This window comes from Cibotium barometz, chromosome 20 (assembly GCF_041138505.1).
Source record: "Cibotium barometz isolate CiBa-2024 chromosome 20, ASM4113850v1, whole genome shotgun sequence".
Taxonomy (NCBI): domain Eukaryota; kingdom Viridiplantae; phylum Streptophyta; class Polypodiopsida; order Cyatheales; family Cibotiaceae; genus Cibotium; species Cibotium barometz.
Genome location: NC_141065.1, coordinates 49,452,910 through 49,474,250, shown reverse-complemented (window position 1 = coordinate 49,474,250; position 21,341 = coordinate 49,452,910). Strand labels below are relative to the sequence as shown.

General features: G+C 40.0%; 1 protein-coding gene across 1 annotated transcript; it reads left to right on the top strand.

The window, feature by feature from the left end:
• Positions 1–784, top strand: LOC147627964 (uncharacterized). The gene is made up of 2 exons (XM_086815184.1): positions 1–236; positions 319–784. Exons 1-2 carry the CDS (start codon positions 48–50, stop codon positions 448–450), a joined length of 321 nt encoding a protein of 106 aa, XP_086671310.1. The 5' UTR covers positions 1–47; the 3' UTR covers positions 451–784.
• Positions 785–21,341: the final 20,557 nt, after the last annotated feature.

Below are 21,341 nucleotides of genomic sequence, written 5' to 3'. Positions count from 1 at the left end.
AAGTATCCTGCCACTTTATTTGATTGTTTACTTAATTCATTGATTCTATGATTGTTTTAATCTTACAAATTGTGTTGATTATGATACAGCGACGGGTTACGGGGAGGAAGCCCACAACCCACGATACTGCGTATGCTCGCCGGCATAGCAGACGTGACACGTGGGCCATCTTCAGAGCCGAGGGACGTATTACGGACGCGCAGTTTGAGTTGGCCATGAGACCATACGGTCGACAGGTACTTGAAAATTCGTAACGAATGGTTTTGGTTTATTGAATTGCATATATATATACTTATATACTATATATTACTTGAACAGGCACAAGCTGCTGATGATCCACCGGCCGCCGCTGCAGAGGGTGGACGTGAGCACTACTCCTCGGACATTCCGACCGATGTGAGCTCATCTGAGCATGGGGGGAGCACCGAGTCATCATCTGGGTCTGAGTAGCACTCAGACTTGTAGTATCACATTCCATATTGAGGATGTGATTGTATATATTTTTTTGTAAACTCAAGCCATGGGCTACTTCGAGATATGGACTCCCTTGTATACATGTATGAAATTTTGATAGTAATATTGAATTGATTGATCGATAGTATTACATTCATGTCTGTCTTGAATCGTGTAATGACAATGTATGCATTCATGTCGTTCTTGTCTTAATCTCCCTCGTGCATATGTTCTTCGTGGATGGTCTAATGGGATGGTCTAATGCACCAAAAACCCTAAACCAGAGAGTGCTATTGGGTGCTGGAAGGAACAGTATTCAGGCACCAAATAGCACTCTCTGGATTTTTTTTTGGCTCTCTGTTCGCGTGTATAAACGCGTCAGAACTGCTAAAACTCGCGTGTATCTGCGCGGCTACCCTGGAAATTACGCGTGTATTAATGCGTAAAAACTGGCAATTACGCGTGTATAGACGCAGGTATAAACGCGTCTGAAATATTGGAACTGAACACGATGCGGCTATACACCCGTGTATACGCGCGTCTAATTTAAGAAAACGCGTTTATAGCCGCGTGTATAAATGCGTCTGTGAAAAAAACGCGGCTACACACCCGTGTATACGCGCGTCTGAGTTTTACTATACATGCGATTTTACACGCATGTCTCTGGCCGCGATGATACACGCGCTGATACACGGGCCCGCTACTTTTTTTCACAAGTCATTTTTAGCGGCTAAGAGCGCGGGTATGAGCCCGATCCCTTGTAGTGTATGGCCTCATTACCTCCCACTGTTGCACTTCCTCCTCCAGAAGACCAGCTCACATAACCTTGTAATGGAGACAACCACTCCTCATCTCTACTCCCCTCTGACACATCTGAACCCCACTCATAATCATATGCTGAAATAACAGACATCTCATCATCAACTTCCACCTTATGGTCGCAATCCAATCTCCAACCCACATCAGTGGGCCACCTAAGAAGATTTTTTATGCCCGACAAAGATAATTTTTTTAGGCCCTTGTGAAAGCTTTGTGAATATAACATGTGATCACAAGATTTTTTGTGTTATTAACATGTTCACATGTTTTTGTTTACGTCAGTGAAATCCCTGGAAGGGACTTAAGGTCCACTAGCTCACCTATTTAAAGGTGGAGCTAGAAGGGTTTTATGTATGGAGCAAGAAGCCTAGTTGTATTTGAGTAACTTAATAAGCAAGATATTTTCTTGTATTTTGAAAGTCCCTCTCCTCCACATACTTGATCTAGCATGAGCACCATGATTCTAACATGGTATCAGAGCCTTGGTTGAGTAGGTCCCCTTTGTGGTGTAGAATAGGTCAAAATCCTCATTTTTTCTTATCCTTTCACTTGTGGAGTTGAACCCCCTGGCAGTGGAGGCCCTCCAGCAACTTGTGAAGGCAAGAACTCATGGAATGATGAACTAGGAACTTGTAGAGGAGGCCTAGAGCATATATTCATATAGTCAATCAACCGAGTCGTCTTCTCTTCGCTGCGGCATTGCCGCCTGTGCAGGTCAGTGCACTTTCTCTGCAGCGCAGCTGTTCATACACAAATACGCCATGTATAGGCGACCATAAGCTGCATAGCCTTAGGGCTTTTGAAGCCCACACTCTCAAGGTCCTACAGCCCAAACCTCAGCCCCAATGGTGGCGTGAATCAACTGTGGGAGGCAAAAAACCAGGCGGCTGCAGTTTTTTCCATGAAAGCTTGCATAAAAGCTTCATAATTATGCCTTTTTTCTTGCTCTAATCCTCTCCTCTTTTCTCTAATCACTTAAGTGATCTTGTGAGGGATTGTTGCTGATCTTATTCTTGATTTTGAAGTGGTGGCCAACCACATGAGGCATTCATAAGTCTCATTCATCAAAACGTCATCAAGCTTCCTCATCATCTTCAAGTTCTCAAAGCTCTTCAAAGTGTGCTTATGAGCACTAATAGTATTGATTAACACTAATGAGGCTTCTAATGCAGCAAAGGGGAGTTATTCCAAAGTGTTTTTAAATACTAAGAGTGTTCTTAAATACTAATAGTGAATCTAATCACCAACACAAGTATCATTAGATACTAATCATGTGCTTTTAAGCACTAATAGTGTTGCTAAATACTAATGGTGATTTTAATCACCAAAGAAAGTGTTCCTTAACACTAATTAAGCTCTCTAAATTATTGTACCATAACATTAAACATTAATTGAAAAGAAAACTATATTAGAAAACCATAAGAAGATATCAAAACATAAAAAAAGACCAAACCTCCATAGCTTTCTTCTCCTTTGAAGTTGCAGCACAATGGATATCTCTGAACAGAAAGCTTAATGAAGGAAAAGCTGAGTTCTTAGTTCCAACCAAATGGCACCAAAAAATCAACACACATTCATCATCAATCTTGATCTCTACATCATGTTTTCTAATCGGTGTCATGCTTGCGAAGATGAGTGCGATAAACGTGAGAATGGAGGGAAAGGAAAAGATGTTCAAAAAAATAGAGGCAAGCTACACAATCTGATGGCCTTACACAGAGACTCAAATTTCTCCTCTACAAAGGAGGGAAACTCAAAACAATACCCTAATCCCTCAAAGCCCTACAGAAAAGAACCTTAAAAACATAATGGTTAACTAAAAACATATAGACTAAGTCTTGAATTTAAAAAAAGACTTGTAAACTAAATAGAAATTGGAAAAATATACAGACATACTCTTTAGGCCCTAATCAAGGCATGGATAAAAAATAATTCAAAAATATAAAGTCTACATATAAATATATGAAATTTCTTAATTCAAAAGTAAAAAGAGCTTAAATCCATCAATTTTAATGGAATTTGAAAGGAAAAATCTAGGAGGTTAATCAAGAGAGTCACATGAGGTTAATCAAGAGAGTCACATCACCAAGTTGCACGTTTTAAGTTCAAATAAAAAACAGTCTTTGTTATCTTCAAAATCTGATCCCAATCTTAGACAAAGATATTGTCAGAATAAAAAAATAGGTGAACCTATTATAATATTGCCAAAACGTGATCTTTCAGATCCTAAAAGGAGAGAGAGGGACCTAATATTTTATAGTTCTTTTTGCACTTTTCCTTGATTCATGGAAGAGAGAGAGAGCCCTCTTCCAGGGCCCCTTCTTGAGTCCATATTTTCCTTAATGTATGGAAACATTAAAACATTTGTAACACATATTTAATAGCTCCATTTTAAGGCCTGAAAAGTTTCATAAGATTATTTAACACCATATTATATAATTTAAAAAAAATCCCATTCCCATTTGAAAAATGGGATCTGGTAAACTTGTTCAAAATTATGTGAAAACCCCCTTATGTGACATATCATTGGAAAGATCTTGAAGAATAAAATCTGGATCTACAATATCCGACAAATTTAGATTTGGCATGTTTAAGATATATCCAAAAATAAATACAATGATTGATTCCCAAAATATAGAATTTTTTTCAAATTATCTACTATCAATTTTATTGGTTAAATATTTAAATTTATTTATTTTTATCTTGGGTAGCCTAAGATTCTTGCACAAAAGGAAGCATCGAGAGAAGACCACTTGTGCTACCCAACGTTGGACACCACTGCATGCTAAAAAAGACTTGTAAACTAAATAGAAATTGGGAAAATATACAGACATACTCTTTAGGACCTAATCAAGGCATGGATAAAAAATATTTCAAAAATATAAAGTCTACATGTAAATATATGAAATTTCTTAATTCAAAAGTAAAAAGAGCTTAAATCCATCAATTTTAATGGAATTTGAAAGGAAAAATCTAGGAGGTTAATCAAGAGAGTCACATCAACAAGTTGCACGTTTTAAGTTCAAATAAAAAAACACTCTTTGTTATCTTCAAAATCTGGTCCCAATCTTAGACAAAGATATTGTCAGAATAAAAAAATAGGTGATTCATATTAGTGAATTTGGGAATTTCCCAATTCCCATTTTTGAATACTTAAAAAAGGGGACATGGATAACATGTTTGTAAGTTTCTCAAAACCCTATCATACGACCTATCGTTGGAAAGCGCTTGAAAAATAGAATCTAAAGAGCTATAAAGCGCTCATTTTGGATTAGTGGTGTTCAAGTTATGGTTAATCCAAACTTTTGACCACGTGTCCCAAACTTGTGGGAAATTCTCATATTCCCCAATATGGTGTTCTGAACCTATTATAATATTGCCAAAACGTGATCTTTCAGATCCTAAAAGGAGAGAGAGGGACCTAATATTTTATAGTTCTTTTTGCACTTTTCCTTGATTCATGGAAGAGAGAGAGAGAGCCCTCTTCCAGGGCCCCTTCTTGAGTCCATATTTTCCCTAATGTATGGAAACATTGAAACATTTGCAACAAGAATTTAATAGCTCCATTTAAAGGCCTGAAAAGTTTCATAAGATTATTTAACACCATATTATATAATTTGGAAAAAATCTCATTTCCATTTGAAAAATGGGATGTGGTAAACTTGTCCAAAATTCTGTGAAAATCCCCTTATGTGACATATCATTGGAAAGATCTTGAAGAATAAAATCTGGATCTACAGTATCCGACAAATTTAGATTTGGCATATTTAAGATATGTCCAAAAATAAATACAATGATTGATTCCCAAAATATGGGATTTTTTCCAAATTATCTAATATCAATTTTATTGGTTAAATATTTAAATTTATTTATTTTTATCTTGGGTAGCCTAAGATTCTTGCACAAAAAGAAGCATCGAGAGAAGACCACTTGTGCTACCCAACGTTGGACACCACTGCATGCTAAAAACAGCAAGCTAAACAAACGCTAACCCAATGTTGGATTCTACATGCTACAAACAACAAGGTAAGTAGATGCTAAAAATTATGCTAACAAGTTATTATTAAATAGAGGCGATTATGGCCGCCCTCCATTGCACCATCTCGCCTAAAATAACATCTGCTTACTTATAGAGTAAGGTGAGTCGTAGTGTATTGGCTTACCTTAAACAACATATACACTCATATGTGGGTGGTGTAGTTTAGCTCATCTACGCTTGCTACGTCATCTACTTATCTGCTTGAGAGTTGTCTCCTCGCGCACTATAGACACCTTACTCTACGCCTATTCAAACCCTCCTCTCTTCTTGCCTAATAGGCTCTCCTCTCTTCTTGCCTAATAGGCTAGATGAGCTTGACCCCTTGGCTCGTCTACAGTAGCTTTTATCGCACAACCCATATGCTGCTCCCCGACACTCAGTTGAGTACCTCGCCTTGGCATGCTTTTGGTTAAAGTCTATCTGGCAAGGTGAGCAAGGAATCCATAAGATGCCCTCTTGATTACTTAAAGCAAAAGATTATCAAACAAAGCAAGGTTTGCAAAAAATGCAAGTAGTTTCCTTTCTCTTCGGCAAGGTTGGCACACACAGTCATCGTGCTTCTCTTAGGTACGAAACAAAGAGCTAAAAGCGTGCATACTATAGTTGGTCAAATTCAAGAGCTTATTAGACACAAAAGGAAAGATAATCAGACTATAGTTGATCGTATTCAAGAGCTTATCAAACACAGCAAGGTTTGTCATAAATGCTCGCTTATCAGACAATTCAAGGTTTGTCATAAATGTAGGTAATTGACTCTCTCTCTGGCAAGGTTGGCACCCAGAGTCATCCGCTTCTCTTGCAGGTTTGTCCCGAAGTAGAAAGCTAAAAGCCTGCATACTATAGTTGGTCGAATTCAGGAGCTTATTAAAAAAAAGCAAAGATAATCAGACAACGCTTGCATTTAATCATATAGACTGTTGTTTTATGATTATTTCTTCATCACAACAACCAAAGCTCCATTACAATCCCTATCTTGAATCTCTCCTAGGAAACCCCAATATGAAGAGGTGAACAACAACAAGAATGCTTATGATTTAAGTACAGGATTGTCTGCGTCTTCAGCTCCCTGCTGCTTCCATGCCGCACTTTTCCCAATCCCATTACCTTCTCAGGTCTCCAAAGAGACCGAAAATGCTGATTCTACATCTGAAGGCAAGTCAGAAGCACGCACACCATGAGCCAATTCAAAGTTTCAGTAGTGTTTTGACAATTCAGGGAATAGCCAAACATGAAAATTTTGGAACATCTTTGTTACGAAGAAATGGGTTGGTTGGCATCATCAATCGCGTCATGAGGTTGTTTGGTGGTATGGAAAAAGAGACCAACTCCACAGGTCTTAGATCTTCTACAGAAAAGCATGGACTAGACAGTTCTTATAGAGATAAAGGGCAGGATATCCAAACACCTCCCACAGAGTTCTTCAAGCTCAGAAGCCTCTCATAGTAGAGAAAGAACTTCAACCCATTTAACCCCCCGGTTTGCTAGAAGTATAAGGTGGGCTACCAATGATCTAGAGATGTTTGTAGGATATCTACAGGAACTCCTACTCTTAGCATATCTCATACTCTGAAATATACTGCAAACAATAGCCCTTCATCCTCAAGAACTGTTACAGAACAAGATTTGCTTGCATCGTAATTTTTTTCCTGATTTGAATTTTTTTTTAAGATTGTAGCCTTGGTTACAAGGTCAAAGAAAACTTGTGCGTGCACCGACAACGGTTATAGCTCTACATTAATCAGTGATTGTAAAACAATATCACACGAGACTTATTGCATCATCGACTTCAGTATCACAGACTGACAAAGGTATTCCTATTTTTCTCTCTTAAATATATTCGAACAAGCCACTTTCAACACTGAAGGTGTATCTTTAGTCTACTTTTGATAGCGAGAGTGTTATTTGGGAAACGGGGGAAGGACACGTTGTCGTGCCATGGCACGTCTATGATGTGAAACCGTGCACGTGAGTTCATCAAATACACATCCAGATACATGGGGTTAAGTGCCATGACGAATCATTATATGATGCCATGTACATATGTTTATATTGTATATGAGGTTCAATAAGACAAGCTGAGGCTGAGTCAGATTTAGGAGTTTTTTGTATATGAGTATGGAGGATGATGTTTTTGCTGTTACTCAGAGCTCGTGGGCAAGTTAGAAGCATCCAGATATATATGATGGCATGAGGGCATACCAATGCACAAAGGAATGCATTTATGAAGGCATGAAGAAATACTTGAATGGGCAATTGGGGATTCTATAAATCACATGGGCCGATATGATGATTTATAAACTATGAAGGTATCACAGTGCCGAAGAGTTCATTGAATGTTGGGGAAATGAGGAGATAGAAAACTGCACTTGGACTTCATGGATCATCATGTAGAAGCATATGTATCTTACGTATATCTAATGCGGGGAGTGGAGATAGGAAACATGGAGCTAGTAAGCATGTTTTCATAGAGGTGCTAATGCCTTGGGAATCTTGTGGTTAAGACTTGCTACCTTAATGCTAAGGTTTAATGCTACTAGCAATACGTGGCTAGTAGCATACGTGGAAAAGGGAAAATAATTCATTTATTTAGAATTTTCTGGAGCTTGGTAGCGCAGCTTTTGTAATGGAAACTCCCGCATTAATAGTGGGAAAAAGGTGGTATGGGGAGCGCCGAGTTCGCCGCGGGGAAAGAGAAAAAGGGCCGGAGAGAGACGGCGAGAGCAGAGTGGGAAAAAAGAATTCTGCAGCGTTGGAGGAACAGCGTCCATCCAACCAGAGTTAAAAAATTCAAAGAGAGTGCTTCTGTTCATAGCGTGTAGGAGTTAGAATTGTAGAGGATAATGAGAGCTATCCAATGATAAAGTTTCCATCAAATGCTTGTATTTTGCCTTCCGTGGTCTGCAGCGAGCCGCCGTCAGAGGAATAGAGAAGGAAAACGATGAAAAATTCACCTATCATTACTTGCAGTTAAGTGGGATTTATTTTTACTTTGAATATATAAATCAATGAATGGGAAAAATCGCATGTTTAGCATACCTTTAAAGGATTTGAGGAAAGGGAAGATCTTGTGACTTGGAGTATTGTGGAAATAAAGTACAAAAAGCACATTAAGGTTTCAAAAAGGTGGGTTTACTTCCTACTCGATCGGATTTTTTTTGAAATTCAAGCCATGGAATTTTCTAAATCTCATGAGCATGAAAAAGCTATGCCAAATGCTATATTTTACTTGTGAGATGTTAGTATATTAAGGCAGGTTTTCAGGTGATAAAGTACATCTCGAAATAAAGGATTTGAGGGCACTGGATGTAATGGATGTAACTGGCTACATGTATATTGGAAAAATTAGAAAGCTTTATTATGCCCACATGTGAATGGTTCAAAAGGGATTTCATGCAATTCTCTGTAATCATCTGGATGAATTCAAGGATGTATTGAGGGAAGTGGACACATGTATTTGTCATTGGAAATAATGATGTTCAATACTCCTTGGGAAATCTTGTACGTGAAATTCCTTGTTGGATTTGACATTCACTCTCACAGCTAGAAGTTTCGTACTTTCCTGGCTGTACCGCACACTTCACGACAGCCTTTTTGGTGAACCCGACGTGAAACTGCTGGGGTGAGAGTGTGGTGAAATATACAGGGAAGCTATGGCTGAGAATTCTGAGGGCCAGGGGGTTCATTTTGACCCCGGAGTTATGCAGATGTTCCAAATGTTTACCATGTACATGCAACAGCAACAAGCTGCTGAGAGGGGACAGATTTCCACGACCAAAGCCTTACAATCAATTGTGAAAAAGGTGGATCAATTTGATGGGAAGGACATTACAAAGTATTTGCGCAATTATATAAAGGAGATGGAGCTAAACAGGGTAACTGAAGAGGATATGGTTCGAAGTTTCGAGCTGGTGTGCGTTCCTGAAATAAGAGAGCGTATAAAAGGATTGCAGACAGCACAGGGTGGCAGAAATTGGGAAGAGTTCAAGCTTGCTTTAAAGGATGAATACTTCATGGAGGATTCTGAGCGAGTGACCAAACGAACTTTTTTGGAATGGGTCACAAAACCTAAAATGGGAATTTCTGCCACAGAATTGCTAAGGGAGTTTGAGAAGCGTTATGCCCAGTTGTCAAGAATAGAGCGTGCAACTTTGGACAGAGAAAAGACAGAGCTCTTCTTGCAAGCAGCTGGGAAAGATCTCCAGGAGAAATTGGAAATCCTCCTTGAGGATAAAAATACAGAGCAAGGATTAAAGAGTGATTGGAATGATGTTGAGGATGCAGTCACTATGTTAGCAAAGCGGCAGCGGAGGAGGGATAAAATGGTGATGGGCTCTGTAACACCCATAGCTGCTGTTACCCCTGAGAATTTATCCAAGCCAGCTGCCACAATTCCTAAGATAGATGGGCCGATGGATGAGCTTATCAAGGGTATGCGTGATTTAAAATTGAAGATGTCCAGGATCGAAGAAAAAGGTCTACCATTGGGGCAGGCTTCTATGCAAAGGCCTCAAAGCAAAGAAGGGTTTACATATAGATGCATATGGTGTGATGACCCAGAGCATGCAAAGAAGGATTGTACCAGCTATAAAGAAGCTCTTAAAAATCAACTTGTGTTCTTCAAAGATGGGAAAATCCATCTTACAGAGACTGGTCTTCCGCTGAGTACAAACTTTGGGAAAGGAGGGATGAAAAAGCTGGTAGAGGATATGGCTGCTAGTCATGCCATTTCTATGGTTGAGGCAGCAACCTATGGATTAAAGGTTGGTCAACAAAAGCAGGGATTTGAGAATGATGAGGATTATGAGAATGAGAATTTTTGGCCGTCAACAATGGAATTAATTGCATCAAAGAAAGTGTCAAAGCAAGCTTTGCATGAGGCAGGTGATTGTATACGTCTTGAGACTGGCTGGGAGGAGCCTGTGGATTCTTTATCCATTCATGCCTATATTGCCAAATGCCAAAATAATGAGGCACAGGTAGAGGAGAAACGTAAAAGGGAAAATGAGGAAGGAGGGCCATCAAAAAGAGTTACACGTGGAAGTGAAAAGAAGGATCCTGGGCCATCACATATGCCTCCACAGCATAGCAGACCTCCACATGATGTTTCAATGGAAGAAGTGCCAGCAAAAATGAAGGAGAAGGGTAAAGGGAAAAGTCCACTCTACAAGCTTCAATCTGATATTGAAGTTGCAACAGATCTCAAAAAGGTGCTTGAAGAGAGAATTCTAAACAGCAGGGTGGAATTCACACTAGGGGAAGTCTTGGGGATTGCAAAGAAAGAATTCCATGATGAGATAATTGATATTATACGAAGAAAAAGGCAGTCCATAATTGAATCTATTCCATCACAAGGGGAAGCAAGCACTTCCAAGACTCATGGTGTACAGGTACAGAAAAAAGAAGAGAGAGAAAATGTGGTGGAATGTAATCACTCTGCTGATGGGGCACGACAAGTGCGTTTTGTGGAAGAGGATGATGAAAAAGAAGTTCTTACAAAGAGTCATTACTCCAGGATTCATTGGGCAAGAGCAACCACTGAAACCCTTGTCAAGATAGGTGATTTGGAAGAGCCATATGTTGCTCTAATTGATCATGGGTCTGAAATAAATCTTATGGCTAAAAGTCTCTACAACAAATGTAAGTGGCCAATGGATGTGGATCATGGGTGGATGATTAAAGCAGCTAATAATTCGTCTGGAGAGCTTTATGCAGCATGTCCAAATGTAAGGGTAACTATAGGGGATGTGAAGGATGATCAGAATTTCTTTGTTCAGGAGATGTCATCGTATCCCCTCATTCTTGGGCAACCCTACATTACAGCTGTAAGGATGGAAACAAAGGTTTTGGATGATGGTTCAGCTTATGCAAGAATAAGGAGTAAAGATGGCAAAAAAGCTGTTCAGTTTTTGACAGTTTGCATTAATCATGAAAGGAATCGTGAATCTCTTAGGGCACAGTCGCTCCCGAAGATAAACAGAGAGTTTATGAATTACAGGGAGATGAGGGATTTTGGCCAGGTGCCATTGTAAAGCGGGATTCCAATGGTACAAGGGGTAATGAGTTCTCGCAGGACTCAACCAATGTAAATAGTTTTTCAGCAAATTTTCAGGGATTCTCCAGCTATGGGTCACTGGTTTTTGTAAAAAGCAAGGATTTAAAACGTGGCATGCAAAAACATATACAAAATGAACAAAAAAGTTTTGAGCAGTGTGGTCTTTTGGAAAAGAATGAGTTTATTTCAGGGGTGCTTGATGAGGTGTCATTTATAGATACTATGGATGTGCTTTTTGATATGAGAAGAGCATGCTTACAGGATGGAAATGAAATGATAAAGGTGTCATCTGTGGAGATGTATGATATAATCCAGGAATTTGAGGGGGTGGAATGTAAAAACATGAATTGTGAGATGGATGCTCATGTTGATACAAAGTACAAAACGGTTGCAAAGAAGGTGAAGCCAGTTGCCTTGCCCTTGCCACCAGGAAGCAAGGAGAAGATAGATGAAGCTTCTGTGCAGCCAAATCTTAGAGATCCGAAGAAAATTGGGCATAAATTTACTCAAGAAACTCTGAAAGAGCTGAAGATTGGTGAGAAGGATTTTCTGTTTGCCAGTTGAAAGGGAATGCTTTGAGGAGATGCTTGTAAAACATGAGAAAGCTTTTGCCTTTCAGCCGCATGAGATAGGTTGTGTTGATGCAAGTGTAACAGCACCAATGGTGATCTTTACTGTTCCACATGTGCCTTGGAACCTATGGCCAATTCCAGTACCAAAGGCTCTCTTGCCAAAGTTGATGGAATTACTAAAGGAAAAGATCAGGATGGGAATCTTGGAGCCTTCATGTGCCCCATATTCCAACAGATGGTTTACTGTACCAAAGAAAAATGGGACATTGCGCTTTATTCAAGACATGCAACCTGTAAACAAAGTCACAATCAGGAATGTGGGAGCAGGTCCAATTGTGGATGAGTTTGCAGAAGCATTTGCAGGGAAAGCTATATACTCTATGGGTGATCTTTATTCGGGATATGATCAGTTCCAGCTGGATATACAAAGCAGGGACTTGACCACAATGAGAACTCCTTTGGGATTAGTAAGGATGTGTACCTTACCACAGGGAGCCACTAACTCAGTGGCACATATGATGAATGGAATGAATAAAGTCTTACGGGACTTCATACCACAAAAAACTATGCCATTTTTGGATGATGTGCCAATAAAGGGCTGTGATGAGAAAGACAAAAATGGGAATTTGGATTCAAAAGGGTGCCGCAAGTTTGTGGCAGATCATATAAAGGATTGTGACATGATTCTATCCAGGCTTGAAGAAGTGAATCTTACTTTATCTGGGCAGAAATCAGTGTTTGGGGTTGGTGAAGTGCTAATAGTGGGACATCTTTGTAGTACTAGTGGACGCCGTCCTTGTCGAGCCAAGATAGATGCAATACAAAGAATGAAGGAAATATGCAATAATGTTACAGAGCTGAGGAGATTTCTTGGAGCATGCGTCTTTTATGTTATTTGGATCCCACATTATGCACATGTAGCAGATCCTCTTTATCAGCTTTTGAGGAAAAATCAAAAATTTTTGTGGAGTGCAGTACATGTTAAAGCTATGCGGAAGCTGAAATATTTGCTTCAATCATCACCCATTTTGAGAAAGGCAGATTATGAGTGTGGCAGGCCTGTAATTGTTACAGTTGATACTAGTCCTACTGGGATAGGATGGGCAGTAGGGCAAGATGATGAGGATGATCATAGGTATGTAATTAGATTTGGAGCAAAGGTATTAAGCTTTCGGCACAGCGAAAGTATCCACAGATCAAGAGAGAATTATGGGGGATAGTCACTGCTCTAAAATGTGAAAAAGAATATCTTATTGGGGCATCTGTACTTGTGGAGACTGATTGCTTGCCACTTCTTGGGATGATAGCAAGTTGTACCACTCCAGATATTGCTATGCTTAGGTGGATTGCTTATATCAAGTCACTAAATCCTGAGTTTGAGCATATTGCGGGAAAAGATAATCCAGTTGCAGATATGCTATCACGAGCCAGGTATGAAGATGAGGAAGAGATGATTAGTGACATTGATGATGTGGGTACAAAGTTCTATACTACAGCATATGCAAAGGGGGATCATATTTGCCTATCAAATGCACTTGAGTCTTTTATTGAGGAAATATATGAAGGAGATTGGTTGCTTATTGGTCAATATTTGAGCACTCTAACAAGGCAAGAAAATTGGTCTGACTCAGAATTTAAGAGGATCCGCAGAAAAGCATATGGTTACTTTCTAAAGGATGGGTATCTCTGGAAGCATCCTAAACAGAGGAATGCTATGCCACAGAGAGTCATATGTGATAAAGAGACTCAAGGAAAGCTTGTGAAAGAATTCCATGAGAGTCTCTGGGCTGGGCATAGAAGTGTGTGGGCCACCTTTACCAAAATGAAGGAGAAATATTGGTGGAGAGGAATGTACAAGGATATTTCCCAATATGTGGAAACATGCATAGTATGCCAAATGTACTCAAATGTGAGGCATCGTGATGGCTTGCAACCAACCTACCCATCTGCCATGCACTACAAATGGGTAGTGGATCTAGTTACAATGCCTTTGGGAATTTGGCAGATGCGGTATATAGCACTTGCAAGAGAAGATTTGACAAATCAGGTAGAAGGGCGTGCTCTTAGAACAAAGAGTACGGAAACAGTATGCAAATTTCTCTTGGAAGATGTGATCTGCCGATATGGTTGTGTTGGGAAAATAACAGCTGATAGAGGTGAGCTAGATGTTGAAGAAGCAAGGGAATTCTTCTCTAGAATTGGTATCAAACTGTCTCTAACATGTGCTTACAATCCTGAGGGCAATGGGAAAAGTGAACGAGGACATCCTCCAATCATTAAAGCTTTGGCTAAGGCATGCAGAGAAAGGATGAGAGAGTGGCCAAAGCTGCTACCATATGCCTTGTGGGCTGACCGTACAACTCATAGCTCAGTGACAGGATACATGCCTGCAGAATTAATGTATGGTCAGAAGCCAGTGATGCCAGTTGAAGAAGTAATTCTAACTTGGAATGTATTGCCCTGGGTGGAAGGATTGAGCAGAGATGACCTCCTTGCATTGCGAATAAGACAGTTGGAGAGGAGGCCTGAAGATGTAGAGCTTGCTAAAGCTCGCTTGAAAGATGCAAGGTTGAAAAATAAAGAAAGATTTGATAGTAGACACAGACTCCGGCCAAAACCTATTGAAGAAGGTGATTGGGTTCTAATGTATGATAGTAGCCTTGACAACCAATTCACTGTTCAAAGAAAATTTGCAAAAAGATGGTTTGGCCCTTACATTGTCAGGCATGTGCATGGAAATGCCACGTATACTCTGTGTGAGCTTGATGGAACAGAAGTAAAGAATCTTGTGGCTGGCAAAAGAATCAAGATATTTAAAAGAAGGCATGATGGTGATCCTTTTGATTCACAAGAGATTCAGGATGAGAGGCTTGACAGTGGTAGTATGGATATGGTTGAAGAGGAAGAGGATGATTTTCCTGACAATACAGAAGATGAAAACGACATCCAGCTATATGTAGATCTTGATGATGATTTGGCACATACCAGAGGATGTGCAGGTTTAGAGGGGGTGGATGTCGTGCCATGGCACGTCTATGATGTGAAACCGTGCACGTGAGTTCATCAAATACACATCCAGATACATGGGGTTAAGTGCCATGACGAATCATTATATGATGCCATGTACATATGTTTATATTGTATATGAGGTTCAATAAGACAAGCTGAGGCTGAGTCAGATTTAGGAGTTTTTTGTATATGAGTATGGAGGATGATGTTTTTGCTGTTACTCAGAGCTCGTGGGCAAGTTAGAAGCATCCAGATATATATGATGGCATGAGGGCATACCAATGCACAAAGGAATGCATTTATGAAGGCATGAAGAAATACTTGAATGGGCAATTGGGGATTCTATAAATCACATGGGCCGATATGATGATTTATAAACTATGAAGGTATCACAGTGCCGAAGAGTTCATTGAATGTTGGGGAAATGAGGAGATAGAAAACTGCACTTGGACTTCATGGATCATCATGTAGAAGCATATGTATCTTACGTATATCTAATGCGGGGAGTGGAGATAGGAAACATGGAGCTAGTAAGCATGTTTTCATAGAGGTGCTAATGCCTTGGGAATCTTGTGGTTAAGACTTGCTACCTTAATGCTAAGGTTTAATGCTACTAGCAATACGTGGCTAGTAGCATACGTGGAAAAGGGAAAATAATTCATTTATTTAGAATTTTTTGGAGCTTGGTAGCGCAGCTTTTGTAATGGAAACTCCCGCATTAATAGTGGGAAAAAGGTGGTATGGGGAGCGCCGAGTTCGCCGCGGGGAAAGAGAAAAAGGGCCGGAGAGAGACGGCGAGAGCAGAGTGGGAAAAAAGAATTCTGCAGCGTTGGAGGAACAGCGTCCATCCAACCAGAGTTAAAAAATTCAAAGAGAGTGCTTCTGTTCATAGCGTGTAGGAGTTAGAATTGTAGAGGATAATGAGAGCTATCCAATGATAAAGTTTCCATCAAATGCTTGTATTTTGCCTTCCGTGGTCTGCAGCGAGCCGCCGTCAGAGGAATAGAGAAGGAAAACGATGAAAAATTCACCTATCATTACTTGCAGTTAAGTGGGATTTATTTTTACTTTGAATATATAAATCAATGAATGGGAAAAATCGCATGTTTAGCATACCTTTAAAGGATTTGAGGAAAGGGAAGATCTTGTGACTTGGAGTATTGTGGAAATAAAGTACAAAAAGCACATTAAGGTTTCAAAAAGGTGGGTTTACTTCCTACTCGATCGGATTTTTTTTGAAATTCAAGCCATGGAATTTTCTAAATCTCATGAGCATGAAAAAGCTATGCCAAATGCTATATTTTACTTGTGAGATGTTAGTATATTAAGGCAGGTTTTCAGGTGATAAAGTACATCTCGAAATAAAGGATTTGAGGGCACTGGATGTAATGGATGTAACTGGCTACATGTATATTGGAAAAATTAGAAAGCTTTATTATGCCCACATGTGAATGGTTCAAAAGGGATTTCATGCAATTCTCTGTAATCATCTGGATGAATTCAAGGATGTATTGAGGGAAGTGGACACATGTATTTGTCATTGGAAATAATGATGTTCAATACTCCTTGGGAAATCTTGTACGTGAAATTCCTTGTTGGATTTGACATTCACTCTCACAGCTAGAAGTTTCGTACTTTCCTGGCTGTACCGCACACTTCACGACAACGTTCCCTTATGTTTCTAAAATTTTGGGGAGGACTATGCCAACTCCCCATGCCATACTTATGTATGGTGTCTTTTCACTTGCACAAACAAGCACAAGACTTAAATTACGACGTGTAACTCAGATTTAGATGTGCTAACCTTGGGGGTTCACTATAAGTAAGCCCTCTGTATCACGTGCATTCAAAGCCTATTTTAAAAATCCCTTGTCTGTTGTGAATTTTTTGTGAATAAAAAATATATTTTTCTATTCAACTTGTGAATACCCCCTTTAAATGGTACCCTTCTGTATATAAAAACTAGATTTAAGAAATCCCTTCTGTTGAACCCATGTGCTACACTTACATATTTATGAGTGGACCCCCCCCTAAGGTGCTAACCAATTTGTAATTATTCTTTTTGCAAGGTACTTTAAGATCTCCGGCATCGATCATAAGCGTAGGCGTGTGGTTCATCAATAGCGGTGGACATGCCTCTAGCACTGTTTCCAAGTATGTTTATAGCTTCATGTTCATTCGGTCAATTCAGGATATTTATAAGAATAATTGTATGGTTGTATGTTTGTGAATTTTGATCTTTGCCTTCGAGATATCAAAACCAACAAACATTTTCTATAGGTAACATGGCAAACAAAAACTTGGGAAAGACATACCTAAGAAGACGTGCTACAAAAATTAGGACTCCATGTTCGTTTGAGCACACTTGTGCACTTGTACAGGTGGATAAGGCTACCAGTTTATTTTTTATTTAAATTTGTATATTTTCATGAAGTTCTTTCCAAGGCATGCTAGGAGGATGGGGATAGCAACTAGATTCTTCACTAACAAAAATATCTTGCCTGCAAAACGTATGGTTAAGCTAATTGGAGGAGTCTAACCAAGAGGTCCCACAGTGACTCGTTAAGTATGTTACCAGAGCAGGGAGAGTCATGGGCAAGGTGGTAGGAGAACAAGTGGAAAATTTAGAGGTGACTCGGAGATTTGGCGGGGTTAAGACTATCATGGTAAGAGGAGGTGAAGCAGGCTACCTGAGAGTTCTAGTTTATGTTTTTCTTTAATTTGTATATTTTCATGATGTTCTTTCCAAGGCATGCTAGGAGGATGGGGATATTAACTAGATTCTTCACTAACAAGAATATGTTGCTTGCAAAACCCATGGTTAAGTTAATAAGAAGAATCTAGCCAAGAGGTCCCACAATGACTTGTTAAATATATTACCAAGGAGAGTCATGGGCAAGCTAGTAGGAGAACAAGTGGGAAATTTAGAGGGGACTCACAGATTGAGTGGGGTTAAGACTATCACAGTAAGAGGAGGTGAAGCAACATAAGGTACTATCACTCAGTGATATGGTTGGTGGTGGCTTTTGATACAGAGACTATCCTAGTAATAAAAGGGGGTGACATAAGGTGCTTTCACACTCAGTTGTATGGTTGGTGACTTCTAATACAGAGGCTATCCTCGTAAGAGGAGGTGAAGCAACATAAGGTACTACCACTCAATTATATGGCTGGTGGCTTATCTCTAAGTACCTATTACGGTACCAATCTCTCAAATCCAAGTACTTATTATGTCTCTCAAATCTAAGTACTTATTATGTCTCTCAAATTTTAGTACCTATTACGGTACCAATCTCTCAAATCTAAGTACTTATTATGTCTCTCAAATTTTAGTACCTATTATGGTACCAATAGTAGAATGTATCGATTTGGTTGGAAGTTTGTGCCATTCTACCAATCTTAATATTATTATATAGAGTCAAAATAAATGTCGACATAAGTATAAGCATCGATTTTAACTATTTTTTAATCGAAGTTAGTAGAAACATCGGTAGGTGTATTTTGACACGTGTTTCAATTGCTTATATTGATGCTTATGCTGATCCTAGCATTCTTTTAATGACCATAGTACCGATGCTGATGGGAGAAAAAAACATAAAAAAAAAATCCTAAGAGTAAGAGGTCAGTATGGGCATCAATATGGGGCCTAGTGTGCTCCCACACTCAAGGTGTCGCTTCTTTACTCAATGCATAATGTAGCCAATTTTGCATACACTCTTCAGTAGGTGTGTCAATAGTTCATAACAATGTCCTATAATCCTCTCTCTCTCCCCCTCCCTCCCCCCTCTCTTTCCCTAACACACACACACACACAACAAAATCCTCTCTCTCTCCCCCTCCCTCCCCCCTCTCTTTCTCTAACACACACACACACAACAAAATCCTATTGATTAAAAAGGAGAGAGAAAATAGCATAGTAATACCATAAGCATTAAAAAATAATTAATTGTGCAACACATAGTGGACCAGAGATAGCAAAAAGAAAAAAGCATGTGCAAATAACAAAAGTACTTACCCTTGGAAGCTTGAACCCAAGCACGATGTAACAAATTATACCTTTGTTATTTCAAAATTCAAAAACCCCAAAATCCTCCTTTCTCCCTAGCCCCTTTGTCTAGTTGGAGAGGGACTAAGTTGTGTATAATAAAGAGAAGATAGGCCAAATTTAAAATATGTAAAGTTTTATTTTATTGTGGGTCTTTTCTTACCTATGAACCTACTAAACAAGTTAACGAAGTCCAAGTTGACAATGGGATTTAGGTATCCTCTCATGTCTTGAGAGGAGGAACCATTCCTGCCCCCCAAAGGACACTAGTAGCTTTGATAGAGGTTTGTGTGCATTATGTAGGGGTGTGGTGTCTTTGTATTGAAGGTCGCTCTCCTCTACGTGGAAACGCTAACATTCTAGTAGGTTATTTTTGGTAGTCCTTACATGGCGAATAAAACAAAAATTAAAAAAACAGTATACAAAACCTAAGAAGGTTCAACTTTTAGTCATTTTTAAAAGTTGTATAAAACTTCGATTAATAAATCTAAGTTAGATTCCAAATGAGACATTAAAACATAATTTCAGTCATGCTCTAGTAGCGGGGCTGAAATTTGAAGAGGTACCGTAACCTTCAAATAGAAGGCCATCAACTAACTTAACCTTCTAAAAAATGAACCACACATATATGTTTTAGGTCTAAAATTTAAAGAATTTTTCAAAATAGTGGCCTTCTCTGTAACCGTATTGTTCAACAGGTCTTCTCTAAAAGGTTTGAAGATATTTGATACCGTATGAAGGCTTCAAGTTTCAATATGGTCTAGAAGATATTGTTTATTGCCTAAGTAGATATTGTTTTATGCCAACTTCCAAGTAGTTCACTCGTGTAAGAGTCATTGTTGATTCTTGGGTAATGAGACCTTGAAATAAGATTTTAAAATGAAAAACATGTTCTAGGTTTGTCCTTGAAAAAACTTTGCAATTTCAAAGGGATTTTTTAAAACCCGAGCATTTGAAAAAACCTTTTTGAATTTCTAAGGTGAAGGTTTTTTAAGGTATAGGAATTTCGTTCTTTTTTTTTTCGCACACCATTGCCACAAGTAGTTCACTAGTGTAATGGTCATAGGTGATGCTTAGATCTTGAGACCTCGAAATAAGATTTTTTTTAATGAAAAACATGTGTGGACTGGTAGTGTCCTGTTCGTAAAAGAACAACGTGCCAAGTGTCAGGCGTTTTTTTGAGTGGTCTTTTTGGCTTGTGTACATATGTGTGCATGGTGTGAATGAAAACTTGGCCGTGGAGGGCGTTGCCAGGTGTACAGGGTGGATGCATTTGATTTGGACTTGTTGCAGGCCTGTCCGAAACAGGGCTCGATGGGGTTGATTTTAGCTGTTCGGTCGTCTGGAAATGTGTGTACGCGTTCCCAAGGATACAATGGGCACTTGGAAGGTTGCATTTGAAAGAAGTGTATGGAGGGCATGGGCAATTTAAAGGTGAAAGAGGACCAGTATTGCCTTGGACATTAGTGCGAAAGCAATATGGGTGGCCATCCATTAAGTTTTAAGCAAAATGAAAAAAAAATATTAACGTGGCAGCAATGAAATAATCCACTTGGCCGTTTATTGAGCTGCCAGCGTGCCGCCTTCAGGAAGGTTGCCGAAGACGCCAGGCGTAGGAGAATAAGAGTAGCCGCCTGGTAGGTGTGCTAGGCGTGCCCCTGGTGATTGAGCGGGGAAGAAGTTGCCGCCCTTGGGGTCATCAGCAGGAGAGAGAGTGAAGGCAGGCGAAGACAGTCGGGTTGGCAAGGGACTGTGGAGACTGCCTGGTGAGTGAAGGCAGGCGACAGCGGCGGCTGAAAAGGATAAGGGGGTCCTCAGGCGTGCGCAGCTGACGGGCTGGCGACTTGCAGAAAGGGATGAAGTGGGCGCAGAAGCGTAGTGGTGAAGAGCAGTGTGGAGGCCGACGTGAAGATTGGCTGGCGCCGACGTGTGGGCTGAGGGGAGAGCAGAAGCGTGGTGTGATATAGAGAAGAAGGCCACCTTGCTGTTGTAGGGCTGGTGGATATAGCATGGGGTGCCGGGGTCCAGAAAAAAAAACACCTTGCAGAGCTGGCTGCAGAGGCACGGAGGTGAGCGTGCAAGAAGAAGGCTCAAGAGAAAGAGCCCGAGTCAGTCTGCGAAGAGAGAAGGCCGCCTTTGGATGCGAAGGAGGTTACCTTCATTTGGGTGAGGTGATGGCCGTGTGACAGGTGGGCAGTGGTTTCGAAGGAAGAGGGAGCATCTGGAGGCCGCCGCCGCTGGAGTTGGTAGCCGAAGGTGACGGGCTGCAGAGGTTGGTGGGGCTCCTTGTGAAGAGCCAGAAGTGAAAGCTGACAGGCACTGTGGCGGCCTTGGTGTGTGAAGAGCCAAGCT